Here is a 22,500-nt window from a genome sequence, read left to right as displayed (position 1 = left end):
GGCATTTTGATATTGATAGAGTTGCCCTATTATGAGCTCACTGTTATAGACACACAGTACAGTATTTTATTTTGAAATTCTCTGAGGCAAAACAGGGTGGTTTTTTTATTTGTTTGTTTGTTTGTTTGTTTTAACACTGATGGAAGGCTGAGTCAACCTTGAGCCGGTGATGAGTTGATAATGTTGATACAATCTAGAATCACTCTGAAGGTCTGAAGATGATTGTGGCGGCCCCGGCCCTCTGGAACCAACTCCCTCCAGAGATTAGAATTGCCCCCACCCTCCTTGCCTTTCGTAAGCTACTTAAAACCCACCTCTGCCACCAGGCATGGGGGAATTGAGATACCCTTTCCCCCTAGCTAGGCCTTTACAATTTTATGCATGGTATGTCTGTATGTATGTATGGTTTTTTATTATAATGGGTTTTAATTGTTTTTAGTATTGGATTATTGTTATACGCTGTCTTATTATTGCTGTTAGCCGCCCCGAGTCTCCGGAGAAGGGCGGCATACAAATCCAATAAATAAAATAAATAAATAAATAAATAAATAAATAAATAAAGCTATGTGGTCATAGAATCATAGGAAATTGAGACAAAATCCCAAACTAGGTGTAATGATGGACATCGGTCCTCTAGGATGATGTTTTTAGAAGATAAACATGCTATTTTTCCCCACTAATAGCTTTGGTAACTGCCCATATAATATCACACTTTCAGTTATTGGCAAAAACTGCAGCCAGAACTTGGTTCAATGGCTACCTGCTTGTCATTTCCTGCATCTTATTAGGATTACTTTAATGGTTGCTTACTCAATCCATCTAGCCAGGAAGGACCAAGTTGTTCTTTTTCCTAGAAACAACTAGTTTTCTTCCTTAAATGTTGCAGAAGGGAGTGCTTCTTTAAGGTCAAAGAACACGCTTCATGAGATTCAGGGAACAGAAATTGACAGTAAGAAAAATTCAACCTGCAAAATATTAGGACCTAAGTAATGATAAATTATTTAAAATAACACAACAATCACCTTTTCCCCTGTCAAAGGAATCTATAATTTATTCACTCAGTGAGGAACAGAGTTTCATAATTAGCGGTCCTTCTTTAGTGGCAAAATAACTGAGACATTTGCTTTGTATAAAAGAATGGCACTAACAATAATTCTTAGAAATGAAAACAAAAGGATTCTTATTCAGAAATGCGCATCATCAAACTTCTATCTATCTTCAAAAAACTTTCTATAGTAAATGCCGATATAGCATAAGGTAAGGATTATCAAGGTATCAAGTATTTACATATCCTTCTCATTTCTGCTTGGAATCAGTCTTTGAAATAGTTTATCAGTCTTCCATATGCAAACAGAGATAGCCGGATGGTTGATGGTGTGAGGCTGCACAGCAGCTTTTTAATAAATTAACTTTTAAGTGCATCCTTTCTGGATCTTGATCTAACACCTCAGCCAGAAATTTGCTGTTAACTTACAAGATATGCAGCCATACACTAGCGTAGGCTTTGTAGAAGCAGATAAAACTCTTCGTTCTTTCAGCATTTTCTTGCTTGCCAGACACACTTCTCACTCATGTTTTCTGCCAAGCTTTTTCTTCTGTTTATCTGGTTCAGCATTGTTGCCATGTTAAGTCTGTTAGTTCATTCTGGCCCATCCTGAATTACTCTTGATGTGAATATCTATTGTTTTTCCATTGTTTCCTTTTGGCTTAGCTTTTATCTGAATTGTGCACAATGTGTATCAGAATAAGCTAAGCAGAAATATAGATCTGAAATTATGGTATGAGCAGTATGCTCATATCATAATTTAGAACCCATATTTATGCTTAGAATATTCTATAAACTTTTGAAAGATTTTGGAGAAGCCTTGGCTTGTTTGCTTAATAGAGACAATGCCAACGGGACATTATTTATCACCTGGAATTTGCTACACACAAATTTTATTGGAATAGTTTAGTCTAACTAGAATAAAGCTCAGGAAATGGACAATTTGTCAAGGGTTTCCCATTTCACACAGTGCTGCAGGCTATCAGCTGTTGTAGTGCAGGCTCCAAACTTTCTGAATATACATCTTGGCCTCAGGCTAGGGAGATTATGTTCACAACATGTAGCCTACCAGGTCTCCAAAGCTCCCCTTTGAGGAGAGGAAATGTTTTATCATTGTAAAATCCAACTGCCAGTAAGGGAAGGAGAGATGATAGATATCTACAGAAAAGGATACCAAGGCTGAAGAGAACAGTTTCAGAAATTTATTTATTTATTTCATTTATTTATTTTGTCAAGTACGAATTGGTAGTATACAAAGATAGAAATATAGAAGATTGACGGCCGAAAAAGACCTCATGGTCCATCTAGTCTGCCCTTATACTATTTCTTGTATTTTATCTTAGGATGGATATATGTTTATCCCAGGCATGTTTAAATTCAGTTACTGTGGATATAACAATGTTTATATACAGTGATCCCTCGATTTTCAAGATCTCGTTCTTCGCGAAACGCTATATCGCGATTTTTCCACCCGATGACGTCACTCCCTTCCTTTCTCATCTTTCTTTCTCTCTCTCTTTCTCTCTCTTGCTTCTTCCTCTCTCACACTCTCTTCCTCCCTCTCTCATCTCTTTCTTTCCTTCTCTCTCTTTCTCTATCTCTCCCCCTCTTGCTCTCCAGCGGCGGGCGGCACCCAGGGAAGGGTCCTTCGGCCGCCCAGCAGCTGATCTGCTCGGCAGCGCAGTAGCAGCAAGGAGCCGAAGATGGGGTTTCCCCTTTGCGTGGGCAACGGGGAAACCGCATCTTCGGCTCCTCGCTGCTACTGCGCTGCCGAGCAGATCAGCTGCGGCGGCCGGACAAGCGGCGGCCGGACAAGCGGCGGCCGGACAAGCAGACAAGCGGCGGAAAAGCGGCGGGCGGACAAGCGGGAAAGCGGCGGAAAAGCGGCGGCCGGACAAGCGGAAAAGCGGCGGAAAAGCGGCGGCTGGAAAAGCGGAAAAGCGGCAAACAAGCGGCGGCCGGACAAGCGGAAAAGCGGCGGGAAAGCGGCGGCCGGACAAGCGGAAAAGCGGCGGACAAGCGGCGGCCGGACAAGCGGACAAGCGGCGGAAAAGTGGCGGCCGGACAAGCGGAAAAGCGGCGGAAAAGCGGCGGGCGGAAAAGCGGCGGGCGGAAAAGCAGCGGAAAAGCGGCGGGCGGACAAGCGGAAAAGCGGTGGACAAGCGGCGGACGGACAAGCGGAAAAGCGGCGGCTGGACAAGCGGCGGAAAAGCGGCGGACGGACAAGCGGAAAAGCGGTGGGCAGAAAAGCGGCGGCCGGACAAGCGGAAAAGCGGCGGACAGGCGGCGGCCGGACAAGCGACGGAAAAGCGGCGGGCGGACAAGCGGAAAAGCGGCGGGCGGACAAGCGGACAAGTGGCGGACAAGCGGCGGCCGGACAAGCGGACAAGCGGCGGAAAAGGGGCGGCCAGACAAGCGGAAAAGCGGCGGACAAGCGGCAGCCGGACAGGCGGAAAAACAGCGGAAAAACGGCGGCCGGACAAGTGGACAAGCGGCGGACAAGCGGGCAGGCAGGCGGCTCCTCAGCTGCTGGGTCTTCCCAGGTGCGGAAGTAAAAACACCATCTGCGCATGCGCGGCCATGGAAAAAGGGGCGCGCATGCGCAGATGGTGTTTTTACTTCCGCACCACTACATCCCGAAAAATCGATTATCGCGAGGGGTCTTGGAACGGAACCCTCGCGATAATAGAGGGATCACTGTACATGATACTACATTGGAAGAGCCGGGGTGGCGCAGCAGGTAGAGTGCTGTACTGCAGGCCACTGAAGCTACTGTAGATCTGGAGATCAACAGTTCAAATCTCATCACCGGCTCAAGGTTGACTCAGCCTTCCATCCTTCCGAGGTGGGTAAAATGGGGACCCGGATTGTGGGGGCAATATGCTGGCTCTGTTCAAAAGTGCTATTGCTAACATGTTGTAAGCCGCCCTGAATCTAAGTAGAAGGGCGGTATAAAAATCGAAATAAATAAATAAATAAATAAATAAATAAATAAATAAATAAATAAATAAATAAATTAGAAAAGGTTGGTATAAAAATAGAATTAATTAATTAATTAAATAAATAAATAAATAAATAAATAAGGACAGGGGATGGAAGAGACACTAGTGCACTTATGCATGCCCCATGTTGACCTCTTAGGAATCGGGAAAGGTCAACAGTGGATAGTCTAAGAGTAAAGTTTGGGGGGTTGGGTGATGATACTACAGACTCAGGTAGTGAGTTCCATGCATTAACTACTTGGTGATTAAAGTCGTATTTCCTGCAGTCGAGTTTGGAGAAGTTTAAGTTTGTATCTGTTGTGTGCATTGTTGTGGTTCAATAATCATTGACAGGAAGGACATTGTAGCAGATGGATTTTATGGACTATGCTTAGGTCGTGTTTAAAGCGACTTCTAAGCTTTCTAAACCTAGGATTGTAAATCTAGTTGCGTAGGGTATTCTATTGCAAGTGGAGGAGTGGGGGACTTGACTAAAATCTTCAGAGATCATCTGAACGAGGGGTCCGGGAATAACTGAGATAGAGAGCATTACATTTGGAAGGATAAATATAAAGGTCTAGCTGGTCATATTTTATAACGGTAATTTTACTTTGGAATATATGCAATTGTTTAAGCTTTATGATATCTGATATATCTTATCCTGGATATTAATGCAACCTGGTATCTCTTTGCAATGAAGTTGCTTCATATTATTAGCAGCTCCATCACCTTTTATCTTATCTTCTCTTTTGCAGTTTTATGGGGGAGATTTCTTTATCATGCTAACTGGTTTTAATAGCACTTTACGTTTATCTCCTTGCCGTAGAACATTTTTTAACCAGCGATAACTTAATGCTGAACAAGGATTTTTGTATGTCTCCCTTCCTTTAAAAAAAAATAAATAGTACTGTAATTTCAATTATCATCTGTCAGGTGGAGCTGTTTTAACACTATAAAGACCAGGAGAAAGAATTTATTTCATTTTTATCATCTTTTCTTCCTTTGTACTTGCCAGTAAGGCCATGGACTGTGAGATTCCTATCAGCCTCTCGTGCCAGAACTGGGGAGAGCATCCTTGGATTCTCCAGGAGGAGAAGGGGAAGCAGCAATATTTGGTGTGTGTGCGTGCATGCACATGTGTGTGTGATATGTTGTTTTCGTAGATTTTTATGGGTACACATATGTAGTAGGTCTTCGTCCAAGCACAAAGCCAAAAGCACCATCCTGAAGATGACGACTGGGAGTCTCTGAAACTTACATGGGAAGAAACCCAAATATGCCAAGACTTATATATATAACAACAGACTATGTTCTGTAAGTATCACATGTTTTTGCTGAAAATTTAAAATAAAGGGAGACTGGGATAGCGCTATTTTGGCCTTGTTCTGACCTCATCAGCTAGCTAAAAAAAAACCATATACAGAACATAGTTTGTTGGCTATGAATAAATTAACTGCCTTGAAATGGCCCTGGGTTGGGCCTAGAGACAAAAAGGAGCTGTGATGTTCCTGCAATATACCAGGCTGATTCAACAGAAAAAAACATATAGCCCCTCCCTGGTACAAAGCTGAAGGGATCAAATATGGTGGCCTAGAGGTTAATTCTCTGCCTTACAAGTCAGAAGCCCCAGGATCAAATCCAGTAAGGATATGGCTAGCTGATGAGGCCAGAACAAGGCCAAAATTAAATTAAGCAAAAACTTGTGACATATAGAGAGGGGGGCGGAGAGAGGCCCTAAATTTGTACCTGCAGTTTTCCCCAACTTTGTGCAGAATTAGTATTTTCCATGTACTGTGTGCTCTTTTCTGAATATGCTGCTCTAATTCAAGTTGAGCCAAAGCAGTACTATGATTTTTTGGCAGTCCCAAAAAATAAAAAAATGCCTGGCAGGTGTTACAAAGAAGATGACATCTCCTTTATAGAGGATTGCATGGTTTATATCTGGATGGTTGCCCAGAATACTTGAGGTGAAGATTAATTCTCCTTGGTTCTTTTAACCATTAGGTTAAAACAGTTCCATGTGTTAAAAAGCAACAAACAAACAAAAACAATGGTTTGCCTGATTTCAGTCTCAGATGGCCTTTTAAAAAAGTATTTCATAGTCGCTAGCATTCTTTTTTTCCCTTCTGTGATGCTTCCAGCTTTGAAATATAATATATTTTGGGTACTGGTTTTGATCTCAGTGAATTAATATTTTAAAACTGATCAAAAAGTGTCATCAGTATTGCTCTCTGAGTCCTAGTGAACACGTGGAAAAGTTATTAAAACCATCTGGAAACCTTGGGGTGATTAATCCTTTTCTTCCTCTGAGGCGGGCCACGCAGTTAATCCTGCTGGAATTAAGCCTCTCATCAAATAATATCTGTATCTGGATCAAGTTTATTCCTATGTAATTTAATGAAGTTAGCTTAACAAGTGATGGGGCCTCACTATTTTTGTCCAACTTTATCATTGGCCTCAAATGTAACTTTTCTGCAGTACAATATGGAAATGTTTCTTCTGGAGCTATTGAAAAGGAGATAGTGAAATGGTTCTTGAGAGCATCTTGCCAGCCAAAGTAGTAGGGTAGTATGTAAGTACCTGTCAGATTTTCCTTTCTTTCTCATGATCCCCTCTAACTTCCAGATTAAGAGCACAGAGCATCATGCGGCATGAATAAATGAATACTATACTACAGATTCCATCATTACTAATTGTTGTTCATTCTAGTGGCGGAATGATAGAAGTTGGAGTCCAACAACTTGCAGAGAGCCACACATTCGCTATCCTTTCGGACGTCCTCCTCGATCCACAGCTGACATTGGAACATCATCTTTCGGCTGTGTCGAGGAGGGCGTTTGCCCAGGTTCGCCTGCTGCACCAGTTGCAGCCCTACTTGGACAGGGAGTCATTGCTCACAGTCGTTCATGCCCTCATCACCTTGAGGTTCGATTACTGCAACGCTTTCTACATGGGGCTACCTTTGAAAAGTGTTCGGAAACTTCAGATCGTGCAGAATGCGGCCGCAAGAGCCATCGTGGGACTTCCCAGATTCGCCCACATTTCTACAACACTCCATGCACTGGCTGCCAATCAGTTTCCGGTCACAATTCAACGTGTTGGTAATGACCTTTAAACCCCTACATGGCATTGGAGTCTTCGGAGAGGGGCGGCATACAAATCTAAGTAATAAATTGGAGCAGAATACCTCCGGAACCGCCTTCTACCGCACAAATCCCAGCGGCTGAAATCTCCGGGTCCCGTCGACCAAACAATGTCGTCTGGCGTGACCCAGGGGAAGAGCCTTCTCTGTGGCAGCCCCGGCCCTCTGGAACCAACTCCCCCGGAGATTAGAACGGCCCCCACCCTCATTGTCTTTCGCAAGTTACTCAAGACCCACCTGTATCGCCAGGCATGGGGGAACTAAGACATCTCCCCCAAGCTGTTTATATTTCATGTTTGGTATGTATGTGCTGTATGGTTTTTAATTGTTGGGGTTTTTAATATATTTTTTATTATTAGATTTATCCCATTGTTATACTGTTTCTTATTACTGTTGTGAGCCGCCCCGAGTCTTCGGAGAGGGGCGGCATACAAATCTAATAAATAAACAAAATAAATAAATAAGACAAGCCTAAGCATAAGACAAGCGTCTTGCCTTTGTTTCTATCCATCAGTGTCAGAATGTCCATGGCAATGGAGAATGAGTAGGATTGGAATAAGTATTGGAATAAAGGGCCAATAATTTGAAACGGGTTGCTTATGATTGAATCAGATTTCTTGATTAGTTGTGATTCAGTGGTTTAATTGTTGAGTCAGCTTTATATATATATAAAGTCTTCCAAACATCACTTTAATGGCAGTAGCAGTTTTCTTGAGAAATTCAAATATTTTCCCACTGTATTTGGAATGTTGCCATTTCTGCCGTTGGGTCTCTATATTTGTCTAAAAAATAATAATTTGATGCTGAAAGCAGAATGCAGTTGAGGACATGTTCCACTGGAGGATTAACTTTGATATTGATGCTGTCATTATTACATCTTGTAGAGCTGCCAGACAAATTATCTAGAATATATAAAAGTACTCCAAATGTATTTTGGTAATGTAAACAACATGAAAGGACATTTTATCATTCCTGGTGGACGTGTAAAATAGCTGAAAAATGTTGAATTCAAATACATACTTTGATACAGACAAAGAACAATATTCAATTGAAGCTGGAACTTTTCTTTTTAGGATTAATGGATAAATAGTTAGAAAAAGGCCATGGAAGATTATTTCAGTATATGATTACTGCAGCGAGATTACTATGTGCACAGAAATGGAAAATTGGACACTACCCAATACAGAGGAATGGTTGGTGAAGTTAATAGATATTGCTGAAATGGATAAATTGGCTTCTTTGATTAGAGAAAATATATTATCTAAATTTCTTGGTGACTGGTGGCCTTTTTGTGTAAAAATAGGGGGAAAATGAGTTTGTGATCTATGCTTTGCTAATGAAACACTAGAGGTATGGAAAGAAAAGTAATATGATGTAACTTTAGAAAGAGAGATTAAAATGGCACCGGACCAGACTATCTCAGGGACCGCCTTCTGCTGCACGAATCCCAGCGACCAGTTAGGTCCCACAGAGTGGGTCTTCTCCGGGTCGCGTCAACTAAACAATGTTGCTTGGTGGGACCCAGGGGAAGAGCCTTCTCTGTGGCGGCCCCGACCCTCTGGAACCAACTCCCCCCAGAGAGTAGAATTGCTCCCACCCTCCTTGCCTTTCGTAAGCTTCTTAAAACTCACCTCTGCTGCCAGGCATGGGGGAATTGAGATACTCTTTCCCCCTAGGCCTTTACAATTTTATGCATGGTATGTCTGTATGTATGTTTGGTTTTACAATAGTTTATATTGGATTGTCATATGCTGTTTACTACTGTTGTTAGCCGCCCCGAGTCTACGGAGAGGGGCGGCATAGAAATCCAATAAAATCAAAATCAAATCAATCAAATAAAATATATTTGTACAGTACTGTACTTTTAATTGCTGTGAAGAATATCAGAAGCCACTTCTTGATATCTTTTTTGTTTTCTCTTTTCTCTCAACTTTTTTCTTTTCTTTTCCACTTTTTGCTTTTGGATTTATTTATTTATTTATTGCATAGTCTAATCCGGTGTTAGCCGGGATCTTTATTTTGTAATTGGATGTAGTGGTTTTAGACTAGGAGAGTAGTCTGGTGTCAGCAAGAACTCTACTGATTTGAAGAGGGAAGCTTGTTTTTTTCTAATTTTAAATGGAAGCCATGAATAGCAACAAATTATGTTTTGTCACATTTCTTCTTGGCCTGATTTATAGTAGATTATTTCTGGGTACCAGTGTGCCATTAACTGATCTGTTGGAGCGATTTGTTTTTTAGTGCTACATCTCACAAAACTTGCATTTTTATATGCTTATTTATCTGTGATCTTTTAAATATCCAGTATCCTGCTACGTCTGCAGAATGCCCAGTTTGACAAAAATGTTCAATCAGAAGTATTTTAAAGTTGCAATTGTGAGATAAGAGACTAGCCGATTCGATTAAATCATTAAATAAAGCGACCTACTATTTAGACGGCATCTGTATTCTCCAGAAAAATTCCATGAAAGTAAGATATAGCAAGGAGGTAATCTGAAAATTAAAAGAGTGGTGGACCCCTTTACTAGAATAATAGGAAGAGGAAATGGAGAAACTGGTTTGAGATGGGATGGGCTAGGAGGCAACCCAGTTTGGGAGAGAGGAAGGGAATTGGGATGGGCAGCAGGCAGGACAGGGTGGAACACAGTTCCACTGGCGGAAATGAAGATGTGGGCGCAGCTCCAGCTGATCGGCGGTTGTCACTTCCTGGATTACTGGTGTTGGCTCGGCTCACCTTTTTTCCCCTGCTGCTGCTGTGTCTGCACTCCTTGCTTTTTTTCTCTTTCCTCCTTCCTGGTCTCAGACGAGCTTCCCTCTCTCCTACTTGGCTCCCCTCCGGCTTCACGCAGCCACCTCCCTCCTGAGGTGCAAGCAGAAGGCGTGAGTGGAAGTGGCGCTGGTAGCATTTATGCCCCAGGCATGTTTAAATTCAGTTGCTGTGGATTTACCAACCACGTCTGCTGGAAGTTTGTTCCAAGCATCTACTACTCTTTCAGTAAAATAATATTTTCTCATGTTGTTTTTGATATTTTCCCCCAACTAACTTCAGATTGTGTCCCCTTGTTCTTGTGTTCACTTTCCTATTAAAAACACTTCCCTCCTGGACCTTATTTAACCCTTTAACATATTTAAATGTTTCGATCATTTCCCCCCTTTTCCTTCTGTCCTCCAGACTATACAGACTGAGTTCATTAAGTCTTTCCTGATACGTTTTATGCTTAAGACCTTCCACCATTCTTGTAGCCTGTCTTTGGACCCGTTCAATTTTGTCAATATCTTTTTGTAGGTGAGGTCTCCAGAACTGAACACAGTATTCCAGTATGTGGTCTCACCAGTGGGATCATAATCTCCCTCTTCCTACTTGTTATACCTCTAGCTATTGGCCTTATTATGGGGACATGTCTTATTTTCGGGGAAACACGATATGTATTTGGCTGTTCTTTATGGTAGCTGAATTGAAGTAATGATGCAGCGATTGTTCCTGGACTTTTACAGGGCTCAAAAAGAGTCTTGAGATCCAATGAATATGTTTTACCACCTGGAGGCTTGATGGAGACTGATCTGGAGTTAACATTTTCACTGCAGGTAACTTTAACTTTCTTGGGCAGAAATAAAGAATTGTGGCTCAATAAAAGTTTGTCTATTTCGAACATAATGTATTTAAGAAAAGCATTCAAGTAACTATATTACGAATTGTTAAACAGTGTCTACAATTGATATTCTTAAAGCATAATCCTTGGTATATTTATTCTGAAATAAGACCACAGTGTTCAAATGATTTTATTTTCATAATTAGTTTATTCTGAGCTCAACCCAAGGCTATTTTCCAATCACATTTGTGCTCTGGTTATAAAATGAAGCATAAACGAAGGGATATGGAGGCTGCTTGAGAGATCTGGTATATTCCTTCTTTACCTCTCTGTGAATGTTTCACCAGAAGCACCTTAAAAATGGTCTTTCATGTGAATACTCTTTCTTTACAGTATCCACATTTCCTGAAAAGAGATGGTAACAAGCTCCAGATCATGCTTCAACGCAGAAAGCGGTATAAGAATAGAACTATTCTGGGCTACAAGACTTTGGCAGTGGGCATCATTAACATGGCAGAGGTAAATAAAACCACAGAAAGATTGTAACACAGCAATCCAGGAACTGGTGGAGAAGAGGAGATGCTTATTTAGAGTGTAGATTTAGGACCAGAATGATGATGATGATGATAATAATGATGATAATGATAATAATAACAATAATGATGATAATTATAATAATGATGATAATAATAATGATAATAATTATAATAATGATGATGATGATAATAATAACAACAACAACAACAACAACAACAACAACAGAAGCAACAACAACAGAGTTGGAAGGGACCTTGGAGGTCTTCTAGTCCAACCTCCTGCTTATGCAGGAAACTCTAGACTACTTCAGGCTGATGGTTATCCAACATCTTCTTAAAAATTTCCAGTACTGGAGCATTCACAACTTCTGGAGGAAAGGTGTTCCACTGATTAGTTGTTCTAACTGTCAGGACATTTTTATTTAGTTCTAAGTTACTTCTCTCCTTGTTTAGTTTCTACCTATAGCTTCTTGTTCTACCCTCAGGTGCTTTGTAGAATAGGTTGTCTCCTTCTTCTTTGTGGCAACCCCTGAAATATTGGAACACTGCTCTCATGTCTCCCCTGGTCCTTCTAAAATAGACATACCCAGTTCCTGCAACCGTTCTTCATATGTTTTAGCCTCCAGTCCCCTAATTATCTTTGTTGCTCTTCTCTGCACTTTTTCCTAGATTCTCAACATCCTTTTTGCATCCTTTTAATATAATAATATAATAATGCAGTAATATAATAATATAATAATGCAGTAATATAATAATATAATAATGCAGTAATATAATAATATAATAATGCAGTAATATAATAATATAATAATGGCTTCTTTGTATATTGTCCAAGAAAAACATGGAATGTTATTAGTCTATGCTAGAGGCCTTTTATATTGTATCTTCTACTCAGGTCATGCAGCACCCCACAGATGGAGGGCAGCTTTTAGGCCTTCACAGCAACATCAAGGATGTGAGCATCCGGGTAGCTGAAATCAGCATCTACTCACTTTCTAGTCAACCTATCGACCATGAAGATGGAAATGTCCCCTCTGGCCCCAAAATCAAGGCATCTGGTAAGGTTTTATTGATAAAGCTTCACCCTACAGGGTTTATCATAGTTGAACTTTGCTCCAAATCTTCTGTTTGCCCTAAATCCTTTGGTCAGGTCTGGATTATATTGTTACTCCACCCTAAGTATTTTTCTTCTTCTTCTGTTAATCCACAATAATGTCAGTGAGCCTTCTTCTAACATGTGGCTGAATACCGGCACACACTCTCCAAAAATGATTGTAATTGGCCCCAGTTTGGATACCTTCGAAGAGGAATTCTATTAAATTGTGTAACTATAGGTTAGCTCTGTTCTCTGAGGCAGGAAGCATTTCAGTAGCTCATGCTTGGGAACACAACCAAAAGGGAAGGAGTCAAACCATTGAAAAAGTAAACAATGTATAGACCAGGAGTATCCAACCTTGGCAACTTTAAGACTTGTGGACTTCAACTCCCAGAATTCCTTAGCCAGCAAAGCTGGCTGAGGAACTCTGGGAGTTGAAGTCCACAAGTCTTAAAGTTGCCAAGGTTGAAGACCCCTGGTATAGACTGTATCTCAGATTAAAGTAAGAATTGTAGAACATGCATTTCAAATGTATCACAATTCCACATATAAAATTGTTGCCTAGAAATGGCTTCCAAATGAGATTAAATTATAAATCACATTTACTTTTTAGATATGGAGTTATTCTAGACCTTGAGGCATAATCCCCCAGTTTAATTCACCATTCACGCATAGAGGAGATCAGAGATCTTTTCCATTAAAGTATATAAAAGCCTTACAGCTATTATATGTAATGTTAAATATAATATCAGTTCAGTACGTTTTGAAGAAATGTATGATGTTTAGCGATGTTTAATAAAAGCACTTCATGTTGTAATGGGATTACAGCTTTAAAAATTTGTTGCCTTCTGAGATGGTTTGGCATTACGTTCTGTTGTGCTTTGTTACTCTTCTTATGAACTTTGCAGTTTATTTATTTACTTATTTATTTGTTTATTAGATTTGTATGCCGCCCCTCTCCGTAGACTCGGGGCGGCGCAATTCCATTCACGTGCAGCCTTCAATTAGAAAATCTAGTGCAGGGGTCTCCAATCTTGGCAACTTTAAAACTTGTGGACTTCAATACCCAGAATTTCTTGGCCAGCAAATTCTGGGAGTTGAAGTTCACAGATCTTAAACTTGTCAGGATTGGTGACCCCTGATCTAGTAGTTTATTGCTGCGTTTTCTACCATTCTTTTTTATCAATTCATGAGTGGCCATGTTAACCATCTTTTCCCATTCTAGATCGCTCTCCAGATATTGATAACTATTCTGAAGAAGAGGAGGACAGCTTTTCCTCTGAGCAGGAAGCCAGTGATGATGCAGTACAGGGCCAGGTACTTATCTACTTATTTGCCTTTCTATTATCTTTCCTGTAATACATGAGTTCAAAAGCTGAGTATTTTTCAAGTGTATTTGATTTACAAAAGCCTCAATTCTTGAGAATGGCAAGACTTGGTCAACAAGATTGATGACCCACTCTTATTAAAAGAGATTGGGAAGAGTATATATATATATTGAGTCACTCTTCCAGCTGTCAAAGAAGGGGTATATTTTAGTGCTGAGCATCATGCACACTAAAAAGCAGAAACATCACCCTGCCAACAGAAGTGTGCATGGTCAAGGCTATGGTTTTCCCAGTTGCAATGTATGTCTGTGAAAGTTGGACCATAAGAATTGGGGCACCAAAGAATTGTGGCCTTTGAACTATGGTGCTGGAGAAGATTCCTGCGAGTCCTTTGGACTGCAAGGCGATCAAACTGTTAGTCCTAGAGGCTATCAACCCTGACTGCTCTTTAGAAGTCCAGATCCTGAAGATGAAATTCAAATACATTGGCCACCTAATGAGAAGGAAGGACTCACTGGAGAAGAGCCTAATGCTGGGAAAGATTGAGGGCAGAAGAAGAAGGGGGCAGCAGAGAATTGGCTGGATGGAGTCACTGGAGCAGTTGGCGTGAGCTTAAATGGACTCCGGGAGATGATAGAGGACAGGAAGGCCTGGAGGAACGTTGTGTATGGGGTTGCGATGTGTCAGACACCACTTTGCAGCTAACAACAACAACCATGTATCAATTGCTAGTCTCTTTCCTCCCACTTTAGAAGCTAATCTGTACCCAATTTATAGAATGGCTTAGGGCAGGGGTAGGCAAAGTTAGCTCTTCTATGACTTGTGGACTTCAACTCCCAGAATTCCTGAGCCAATCATGCTACCTCAGGAATTCTGGGAGTTGAAGTCCACATGTCACAGAAGAGCCAACTTTGCCTGCCCCTGGTTTAGGGGAGGGAGAAAGAGAGCCGGGAGGGAGAAAGAAGTGGAGAGAGGGAGAGAATACAATTGATTAAAAGGATGTTTAGTAGATTATAAAGTACGAGAAAGAGCCCCAAACTGAGAATTTAGATGCAATGGATTTCTGTCCTGCAATTCAAACCCATGTAATAAGTGATTAAGGTTTTTCCTCCTTCACTTACCAGAAATAGCAGGGCTTTTTCACTGTGGATGGATGTTTATGAAAGAAACAAAAGTATTAAGAGAAAAAAAACAGGTTTCTAGCAACAGTTGCTAGCTATTGAGATATTTATCAGAGAACAATCAATACGTATCTGCAATGATACTGTTAAAATAATTTTAATGGATTGTACCCAGAATAAGCTGTTTTAAAACATACCTTTCTGAGAAGAGCCCCCATCTCAGCTTTCTATTCATTGATCATCAACCATGTAATCTCTATTTGTTGCTCTCTAAAACTCTCTAATAAATATCCAAGGAATCACAGAGTTCATTTAACAGCCTCCTCCCCCCTTGAAACTAGATGGTCCTGACAGTGCATTGTCCTCCCTTTCTATTCAGGACTTATATGATGAAGAGGACGAAATGAGGAAGCCAAAGAAAGTCCGGCGGAAAATGATCAGAACTACATCAATGACCCGAGTAAAGTCAGCCCTTTTTTTCCCTGGGGGTGGGGGTGGATTTCTGTGGGCTAGAGCTGGGATCAGGAGCAAGGGAACTCCATAATAAACCATAATTGCAAGTCCTAATTGACTTTCTTGGCACAAGGGAATCTGGGTGCCATCCATAAATAAATTTAGAGAGAGTGAATTTCCTGTAGTCTTCCATCAGTATTAAGTTGCAGGGTTAGAATAGAATAGAATTCTTTATTGGCCAAGTGTGATTGGACACACAAGGAATTTGTCTTTGGTGCATATGCATTCAGTGCACATAAAAGAAAAGATACATTTGTAAAGAATCATGAGATACAACACTTAATGATTGTCATAGGGGTCAAATAAGCAATGAAGAAACAATATTAATAAAAATCATAAGGATACAAGCAACAAGTTACAGTCATACAGTCATATGTGGGAGGAAATGGGTGATAGGAATGATGAGAAAAACTATAGTAATAGTAGTGCAGACTTAGTAAATAGTTTGACAGTGTTGAAGCAATCATTTGTTTAGCAGAGTGATGGTGTTTGGGGAAAAAACTGTTCTTGTGTCTAGTTGTCTTGGTGTGCAGTACTCTGTAGCAACGTTTTGAGGGTAGGAGTTGAAACAGTTTATGTTCAGAATGCGAGGGGTCAGTAAAATATTTTCACAGCCCTCTTTTTGACTCGTGCAATATACAGGTCCTCAATGGAAGGCAGATTGGCAGCAATTGGTTTTGGGTTTTTTTGCAGTTCTGATTCGCTGTGTTATAGACTTCTTTCTGGATTCAGATTCTTCTTCTTACAAAGTGATGTTTTCTGAGTTTTGCTATGAAAGCTAGTTATAAGTATTCAGGATATCCACATTCATTTCATCTGATATTACTTAAAGCTACCACACAGGTCGATTTGTTTCATAATACAATATAAGAAATAATGGGTTTAAATTACAAGGAAGTAAATTTCAATTGGACATCAGGAGAAATGTCTTAATGCTAAGAGCTATTTGAAATGGGAGTAGACTGCCTCCAAAAATAATAGTTTTTACTGATGATGCTAATATTTTTGTTGGATGGGAAGTCATAGTCAATTCCTATGGAAGATAGAGGTTGGCCTAGATCGGATATAGGCAAAGTTGGTTCTTCTATGACATGTGGACTTCAACTCCCAGAATTCCTGAGCTAGTATGATTGGCTCAGGAATTCTGGGAGTTGAAGTCCACAAGTCTTCAAGTTGCCAAGTTTGAGGACCTCTGGATTAGGCAAATGGAGGGAGGATGGTGACCATCTCTGCCTCTAGAATAAGTAGAGGTTAGCGCCTGAAAAAGAAGACGGCACTAATGCTGCTATTCCCAAGGGGTTGCTCATCCTCTCCTTTTGGAAATTGGGCTATTGATAGGTCATTTTGGATTCATTGTTGGGCAATGTTTTAATTCTGTTGGGGAGGAAATGGCAAGGTGGGCCAATACAGAATGTGTTATAGTCCAGCTAGAGGGAGGTAGCAAAGGAAGACTCTTCCTCTACAGTATTACTAAACCTGTTTTCTCTCAACTTTTTTTTTATATTTTAGCAACCAAACTTCAAGCAGAAATTTGTTGCCTTGCTGAAGAGATTTAAAGTGACAGATGAGGTAAGGAAATTGATTCCATATAGATGCGGAGGCAGACTATTTTCCTTCTTCACTCAATATTTTTTGAGCATTTTTACTAAATATTTTAAATGGGGGAAAATCATAAACTTAAAGAAGAGGCGAGAGAGAAAAGCACAAAGCAAGCAAATAAGAGATTTACATCCATCATAAGATTAATTAAATCATACTTGATCTTAGCCAGAAGGCTGAGAAACGAATATTAATGTCAGTGATAAGCTCAATTTATCTATATAAAAGCAAAAACCACTCATGCATTAATCACAAAATCTCCAGAACCATAAAGCCTACAAACTTGAAATTTACAACATATATTCCTCTTGGCTTTTAGGTGCGCTCACTAAGAAAGGATTTTTCAAAATGACCATCGGAGCATGAATATTTCGTATATTATTATTAACAAGCTCTGATGCTAAGGAGTTCTACTCTCCCTCCCCGCAGAAAAGAAATATGATCCAAATGAACAGTTGAGCCACGCCCAGGCTGTTTCCTGTGGTCCTTCTTGCTTGCACAACAAATACTGTTCGAGTTTCCAAATACCCCTCCACTTTCTCACACACTAAGAGGACACTAGCCAGGTGAATACCAATGGATGCTAATAGGCAGAGACAGATTTCTTTTCCCTTATTTTCCTCCTCAGTTCAGATGAATCTGTTACTTCTACTGTAACACCAGTTAAAGGAAAAAGAGGCAAAGAACGCAGGAAAAGATTTACAGATGTGATTAGGAAAACACAAGTAAGGGAAGCTGCCTGATTTTCCCATGGCCAGCACTATATGGCAAGCTCCAGAGTCAGTTCACCTGACAGCCTGGTCATCCTCCAGCCAGCCAGCAAAACCAAAAATGTTGTTTATAGGAAGGTCCTGAGCAATTCATCTGAGGGACGAATTGAAACTCTATGCTGTGCAAATAATGTCTTCATCTGTAAAAGAAACTTAGCTTACCATCTCTAACAAAATAACACTCCCTTTTTAAAATACTTATTAATTGTCAAACTTTAAGTGTCAATTTATCAAGCCCCATGACAGATTCGTAGCGAAACTTGGGTATCAGATCGTATGAAATATAACTGAAACATTATAATCTAATCCATTACTTAAATGTTAACATTTTATGCTAAGAGAAACTTTTATTTTGGATGGGGCACAAGACTATTAGTAGAATTTTAAAAAACAAATCCTCTCCATCTTATATTCAATTCTGTGTCAGATTCATTTTTCCCCCCAAGACATTTTTATTTATTTATTATATTTCTATCTCACTGAGCAACACTGGGTGATTTGCATCACAAATGTAAAAGATTATTTTAGAGCAGTATTTCTCAATTATTTTCTTTTACGCTCCCCTAGGAAGATGTAAACATTTTGTGCGCACCCAACTCTGATTGTTCGCAATATTCAGAACATTTTTACTGAAAAAGCTCAAGCGGCTTATCAGGGTGACTGGGGTGTAATGTGTTTAAGTGACACCTTAATTTATTTGGCTTCATGCTGTCCGCTGCCAACATTTTTAGCCATAGTAAACATACCAGTCTGTCCTCGTCACCCATTGTAGTCATAGTGAAGCCAAGTGCTACATACATAGAAACATAAAAACATAGAAACATAGAAGACTGACGGCAGAAAAAGACCTCATGGTCCATCTAGTCTGCCCTTATACTATTTGCTGTATTTTATCTTAGGATGGATATATGTTTATCCCAGGCATGTTTAAATTTAGTTACTGTGGATTTACCAACCACGTCTGCTGGAAGTTTGTTCCAAGGATCTACTACTCTTTCAGTAAAATAATATTTTCTCATGTTGCTTTTGATATTTCCCCCAACTAACTTCAGATTGTGTCCCCTTGTTCTTGTGTTCACTTTCCTATTAAAAACACTTCCCTCCTGACCTTATTTAACGCTTTGACATATTTAAATGTTTTGATCATGCCCCCCCTTTTCCTTCTGTCCTCCAGACTATACAGATTGAGTTCATTAAGTCTTTCCTGATACGTTTTATGCTTAAGACCTTCCACCATTCTTGTAGCCCGTCTTTGGACTCGTTCAATTTTGTCAATATCTTTTTGTAGGTGAGGCCTCCAGAACTGAACACAGTATTCCAAATGTGGTCTCATCAGCGAGATCACAATCTCCCTCTTCCTGCTTGTTATACCTCTAGCTATGTAGCCAAGCATCCTACTTGCTTTTCTTACCGCCCGACCACACTGCTCACCCATTTTGAGACTGTCAGAAATCACTACACCTAAATCCTTTTCTTCTGAAGTTTTTGCTAACACAGAACTGCCAATACAATACTCAGATTGAGGATTTCTTTCCCCCAAGTGCATTATATGCATTGTCATATTTCCTCATCTTAGCTTTCAGGAGGCTTACGTTGTCTCATTATTTCCATCTCTCTCCTCCTTTATTTTCATCCCTGTTAAATATTTTTCCATGGTGTCTCTTAAGGGTTTGTTATATGCACCGTATCTCCTATTCTGTGCTGTGGGCTATTTTTTGGTGCAACCCCCCCCCCCCCAATTCTCTGAGGCAAAAAAAAGCACGTTCCTTGGGGGTCATGCAGCCCCACCAGCATCATTCCGCAGCCCCCCCAGGGGGGCCTACCTCACTATTTGAGAAACACTGTTTTAGACCGACATACCGCTACAACATAATTTGTTATTCTAATGAGTGAATTGTATGTATGTCTCAGAGCAGAGGATTGAGTATCTTAGCAACTGTTAGCATGGACAAAGCTAGTTTGATATATACCGTATATACTCGAGTATAAGTCGATATAATATAATATAATAATAACAACAGGGTTGGAAGGGACCTTGGAGGTCTTCTAGTCTAACCCCTTGCCTAGGCAGGAAACCCTACACTACTTCAGACAAATGGGTATCCAATATCTTCTTAAAAACTTCCAGTGTTGGAGCATTCACAACTTTTGGTGGCAGGCTGTTCCACAGATTCATTGTTCCAACTGTCAGGAATTTTCTCCTTAGTTCTAAATTGCTTCTCTCCTTGTTTAGTTTCCACCCATTGCTTCTTGTTCTGCCCTCAGGTGCTTTGGAGAATAGGTTGATTCTTTCTTCTTTGTGGCAAACTCTGAGATATTGGAAGAATGCTATCATGTCTCCCCTGGTCCTTTTTTTCATTAAACTAGGTATACCCAGTTCCTGCAACCGTTCTTCATATGTTTTTTTTTTATTCTCCTACAAAAACAATTTTAAGAAGCTACACTAGAAGAGTATTCCATTTTTATAAGTTACCAGTAGCCACTGTATTTTCCACCCTGGACTTATATTCGAGTCAATAAGTTTTCCCAGTTTTTGTGGCAAAAGTAGGTGCCTCGGCTTATAATCGGGTCGACTTATACTCGAGTATATACGGTAGTTTGTAGAAATGTAGTTTAGTCATATTTAGTGGCAATTACTCTGCAATCAATTTCTTGTAGGAGTATCTGCTGCAAGAACTATAACTGGCACTTTTATGACCAAGATGCTTGCAGGGCCACACCAGAAATGCAGTAGAATCCCACCAAGGAGATCCCTGAATTTCCTTGCTCTAATTCAGTGTTTCCCAACCTTGGCCACTTGAAGATATTTGGACTTCAACTCCCAGAATTCCCCAGCCAGCGAATGCTGGTATTTTACTCCCGTTCAATTCGCACACTTTTAGCAGAATGTCAGGGGGAATTGTTGGCATGGGTGTCAACATAAAGGAGTGTTTATGCATATGTTTTGGGAATGCCCGATAGTGCAGGAATTTTGGCAAAAAGTGAAAGAGGATATCAATGGAATGCTAAATATACAATGGACAATCACTAAGGCAATGGCAGTACTAGTTAAAAGCAATGCGATGGGAGAATTTAGATAAATAAAAAAAGCAGCAATAGAAAGCGCTCAGGCAGTAATAGTTTTGGGTTGGAAGGATGCGACAAAATGGACAATGCAAAATTGGTATAGGTACATGGTGGATCATATTCAATTTGAAATTATGGATAAAAGGATAAATTCGGATAATGAAACTGAGTTGGGACAACTGATGGGACGGTGGGACAAGGTAAGACGATATATGACGAGCAGAAATCCGAGACCAAGCTATAAGAAATAAATTGGAATAACTCTATAATATGTAAATAGATATATTGCTCTTGGGTCAAGTGGACTATACAAGAAACACCCTCCGATTTGGTGGTGGGGAATGTGTGTGTGTCTGGGTGGTGGGTACATTTCACTATGCACTGTTCTATGTTGTGTGTAATATAAATTTGTTAAAAATTTATTTAACCCAACCCCACACACACACAAAAAACCCCCCAGATATCTTCAAGTGGCCAAGGTTGGGAAACACTGCTCTAATTCAGTGTGCTTTCATTGCATCAAATGCATCAGCCAGTGCAGTAGGCTGGGAGAAACCTGTGGCCTTCTTTGATCATGGTGACCGGTGCTGATACAAGTTGGAATCTGATGAGTTGTGGAGGGCCACAGCTTTCTCCATCCCTTTCTGAATGTACTGTAAGGGTTTTTCAGTGCATCCGTTTCTACTTCATTCTTCATGCACGAGAGGATTAAGTCTGCTCCCATCGTTGAAGGATGCTACCGTATTTTTCGGAGTATAAGAAACATCTTTTTTTCTCCTTAAATGAGGCTGAAAATTCAGGCTCATTTAAACTCTGAATGTAGGTTTTTTGGAAGCTTTTCCCCCACAGCCCTAACTAGGTGCTAACGATCTTCCCAGCTCTTACCGGTTCTTTCATTGTTACTCTTTGCAAAGAATGATTTCCAAGCCCTAGATTTTTGCAGGGGGTTTTTCATTGCTCTAACTTTATTTATTTTATTTATTAATTGGATTTGTATGCCGCCCCTCTCCATGGACTCGGGGCGGCTCACAACAAACAAGGAATACACTTGCTCCAAATGTTTCTTTCCAGCCCTAACCAGGTGCTAACAATGTTCCCAGCTCTTACCAGCTTGCAAACTCTTTCATTGTTACTCTTTGCCAAGAATGTTTTCCAAGCCCTAAGTCTTTGCACGGTTTTTTTTCATTGCTCTAACTTGCTCCAGATGTTTCTTTCCAGCCCTAACCAGGAGCCAATGATTTTCCCAGCTCTTACTGGCTTGCAAGCTCTTTCATTGTTACTCTCTCTGAAAAAGTTTTTTTTAAAGCCCTAACCAAGGGATAAAATAATGTGCTGAAGCTACCAGACTAAGGATGCTAGCCAGATGAATATCTGGTAAGCAGATTCTTTTCCCTATTTTCCTCCCAAAAAACTAAGGAGCATCTTATACTCCAGTGCGTCTTATACTCCAAAAATACAGCATATTTCTTGTTATTTCCACTTATGGTCCCCCCCACCCCTAGGTTAATAATTTTTACTGTCTTCATTTAACATTCACATCAACAGCAATAGAAATCAGTGCCATCAATATGCTGTTTTAATGCCTTTTCCTGCAGACCTTTTCAAAATTGGGTGCAAACCACCCAATGACCAAAGTGCTACACTTTATTATATAATTTATCGTCCTTTCCATTTCGGTTCCTGTGCTGACCTCAGGTCATCAAAACTTGAAAG

The 22,500-nt window shown here is 40.3% G+C and overlaps 1 protein-coding gene across 5 annotated transcripts in view; it reads left to right on the top strand.

The window, feature by feature from the left end:
- The window catches only part of LOC139157630 (phosphofurin acidic cluster sorting protein 1-like), a 249,688-nt gene that overhangs the window by 181,025 nt on the left and 46,163 nt on the right, over window positions 1-22,500 (top strand). For 4 of the 5 annotated variants that reach the window (XR_011557518.1, XR_011557517.1, XM_070734610.1 and 1 more), the window contains exons 3-8: window positions 10,664-10,753; window positions 11,152-11,277; window positions 12,190-12,352; window positions 13,616-13,707; window positions 15,219-15,299; window positions 16,862-16,921. Coding sequence is in view for 3 of the 5 variants with exons in the window: in XM_070734610.1 (XP_070590711.1) it covers window positions 10,664-10,753; window positions 11,152-11,277; window positions 12,190-12,352; window positions 13,616-13,707; window positions 15,219-15,299; window positions 16,862-16,921 (612 nt within the window). In the remaining 2 variants the exon portion in view is untranslated. The remainder of the gene's footprint in view (window positions 1-10,663; window positions 10,754-11,151; window positions 11,278-12,189; window positions 12,353-13,615; window positions 13,708-15,218; window positions 15,300-16,861; window positions 16,922-22,500) is intronic. The other variant, XM_070734609.1, reaches the window with a different exon arrangement.

Source organism: Erythrolamprus reginae, chromosome 1 (genome assembly GCF_031021105.1).
Source record: "Erythrolamprus reginae isolate rEryReg1 chromosome 1, rEryReg1.hap1, whole genome shotgun sequence".
In the NCBI taxonomy this organism is placed as follows: domain Eukaryota; kingdom Metazoa; phylum Chordata; class Lepidosauria; order Squamata; family Dipsadidae; genus Erythrolamprus; species Erythrolamprus reginae.
Note: the sequence above shows the minus strand (reverse complement) of the source record. Positions and strands in the feature narration are given on the sequence as shown.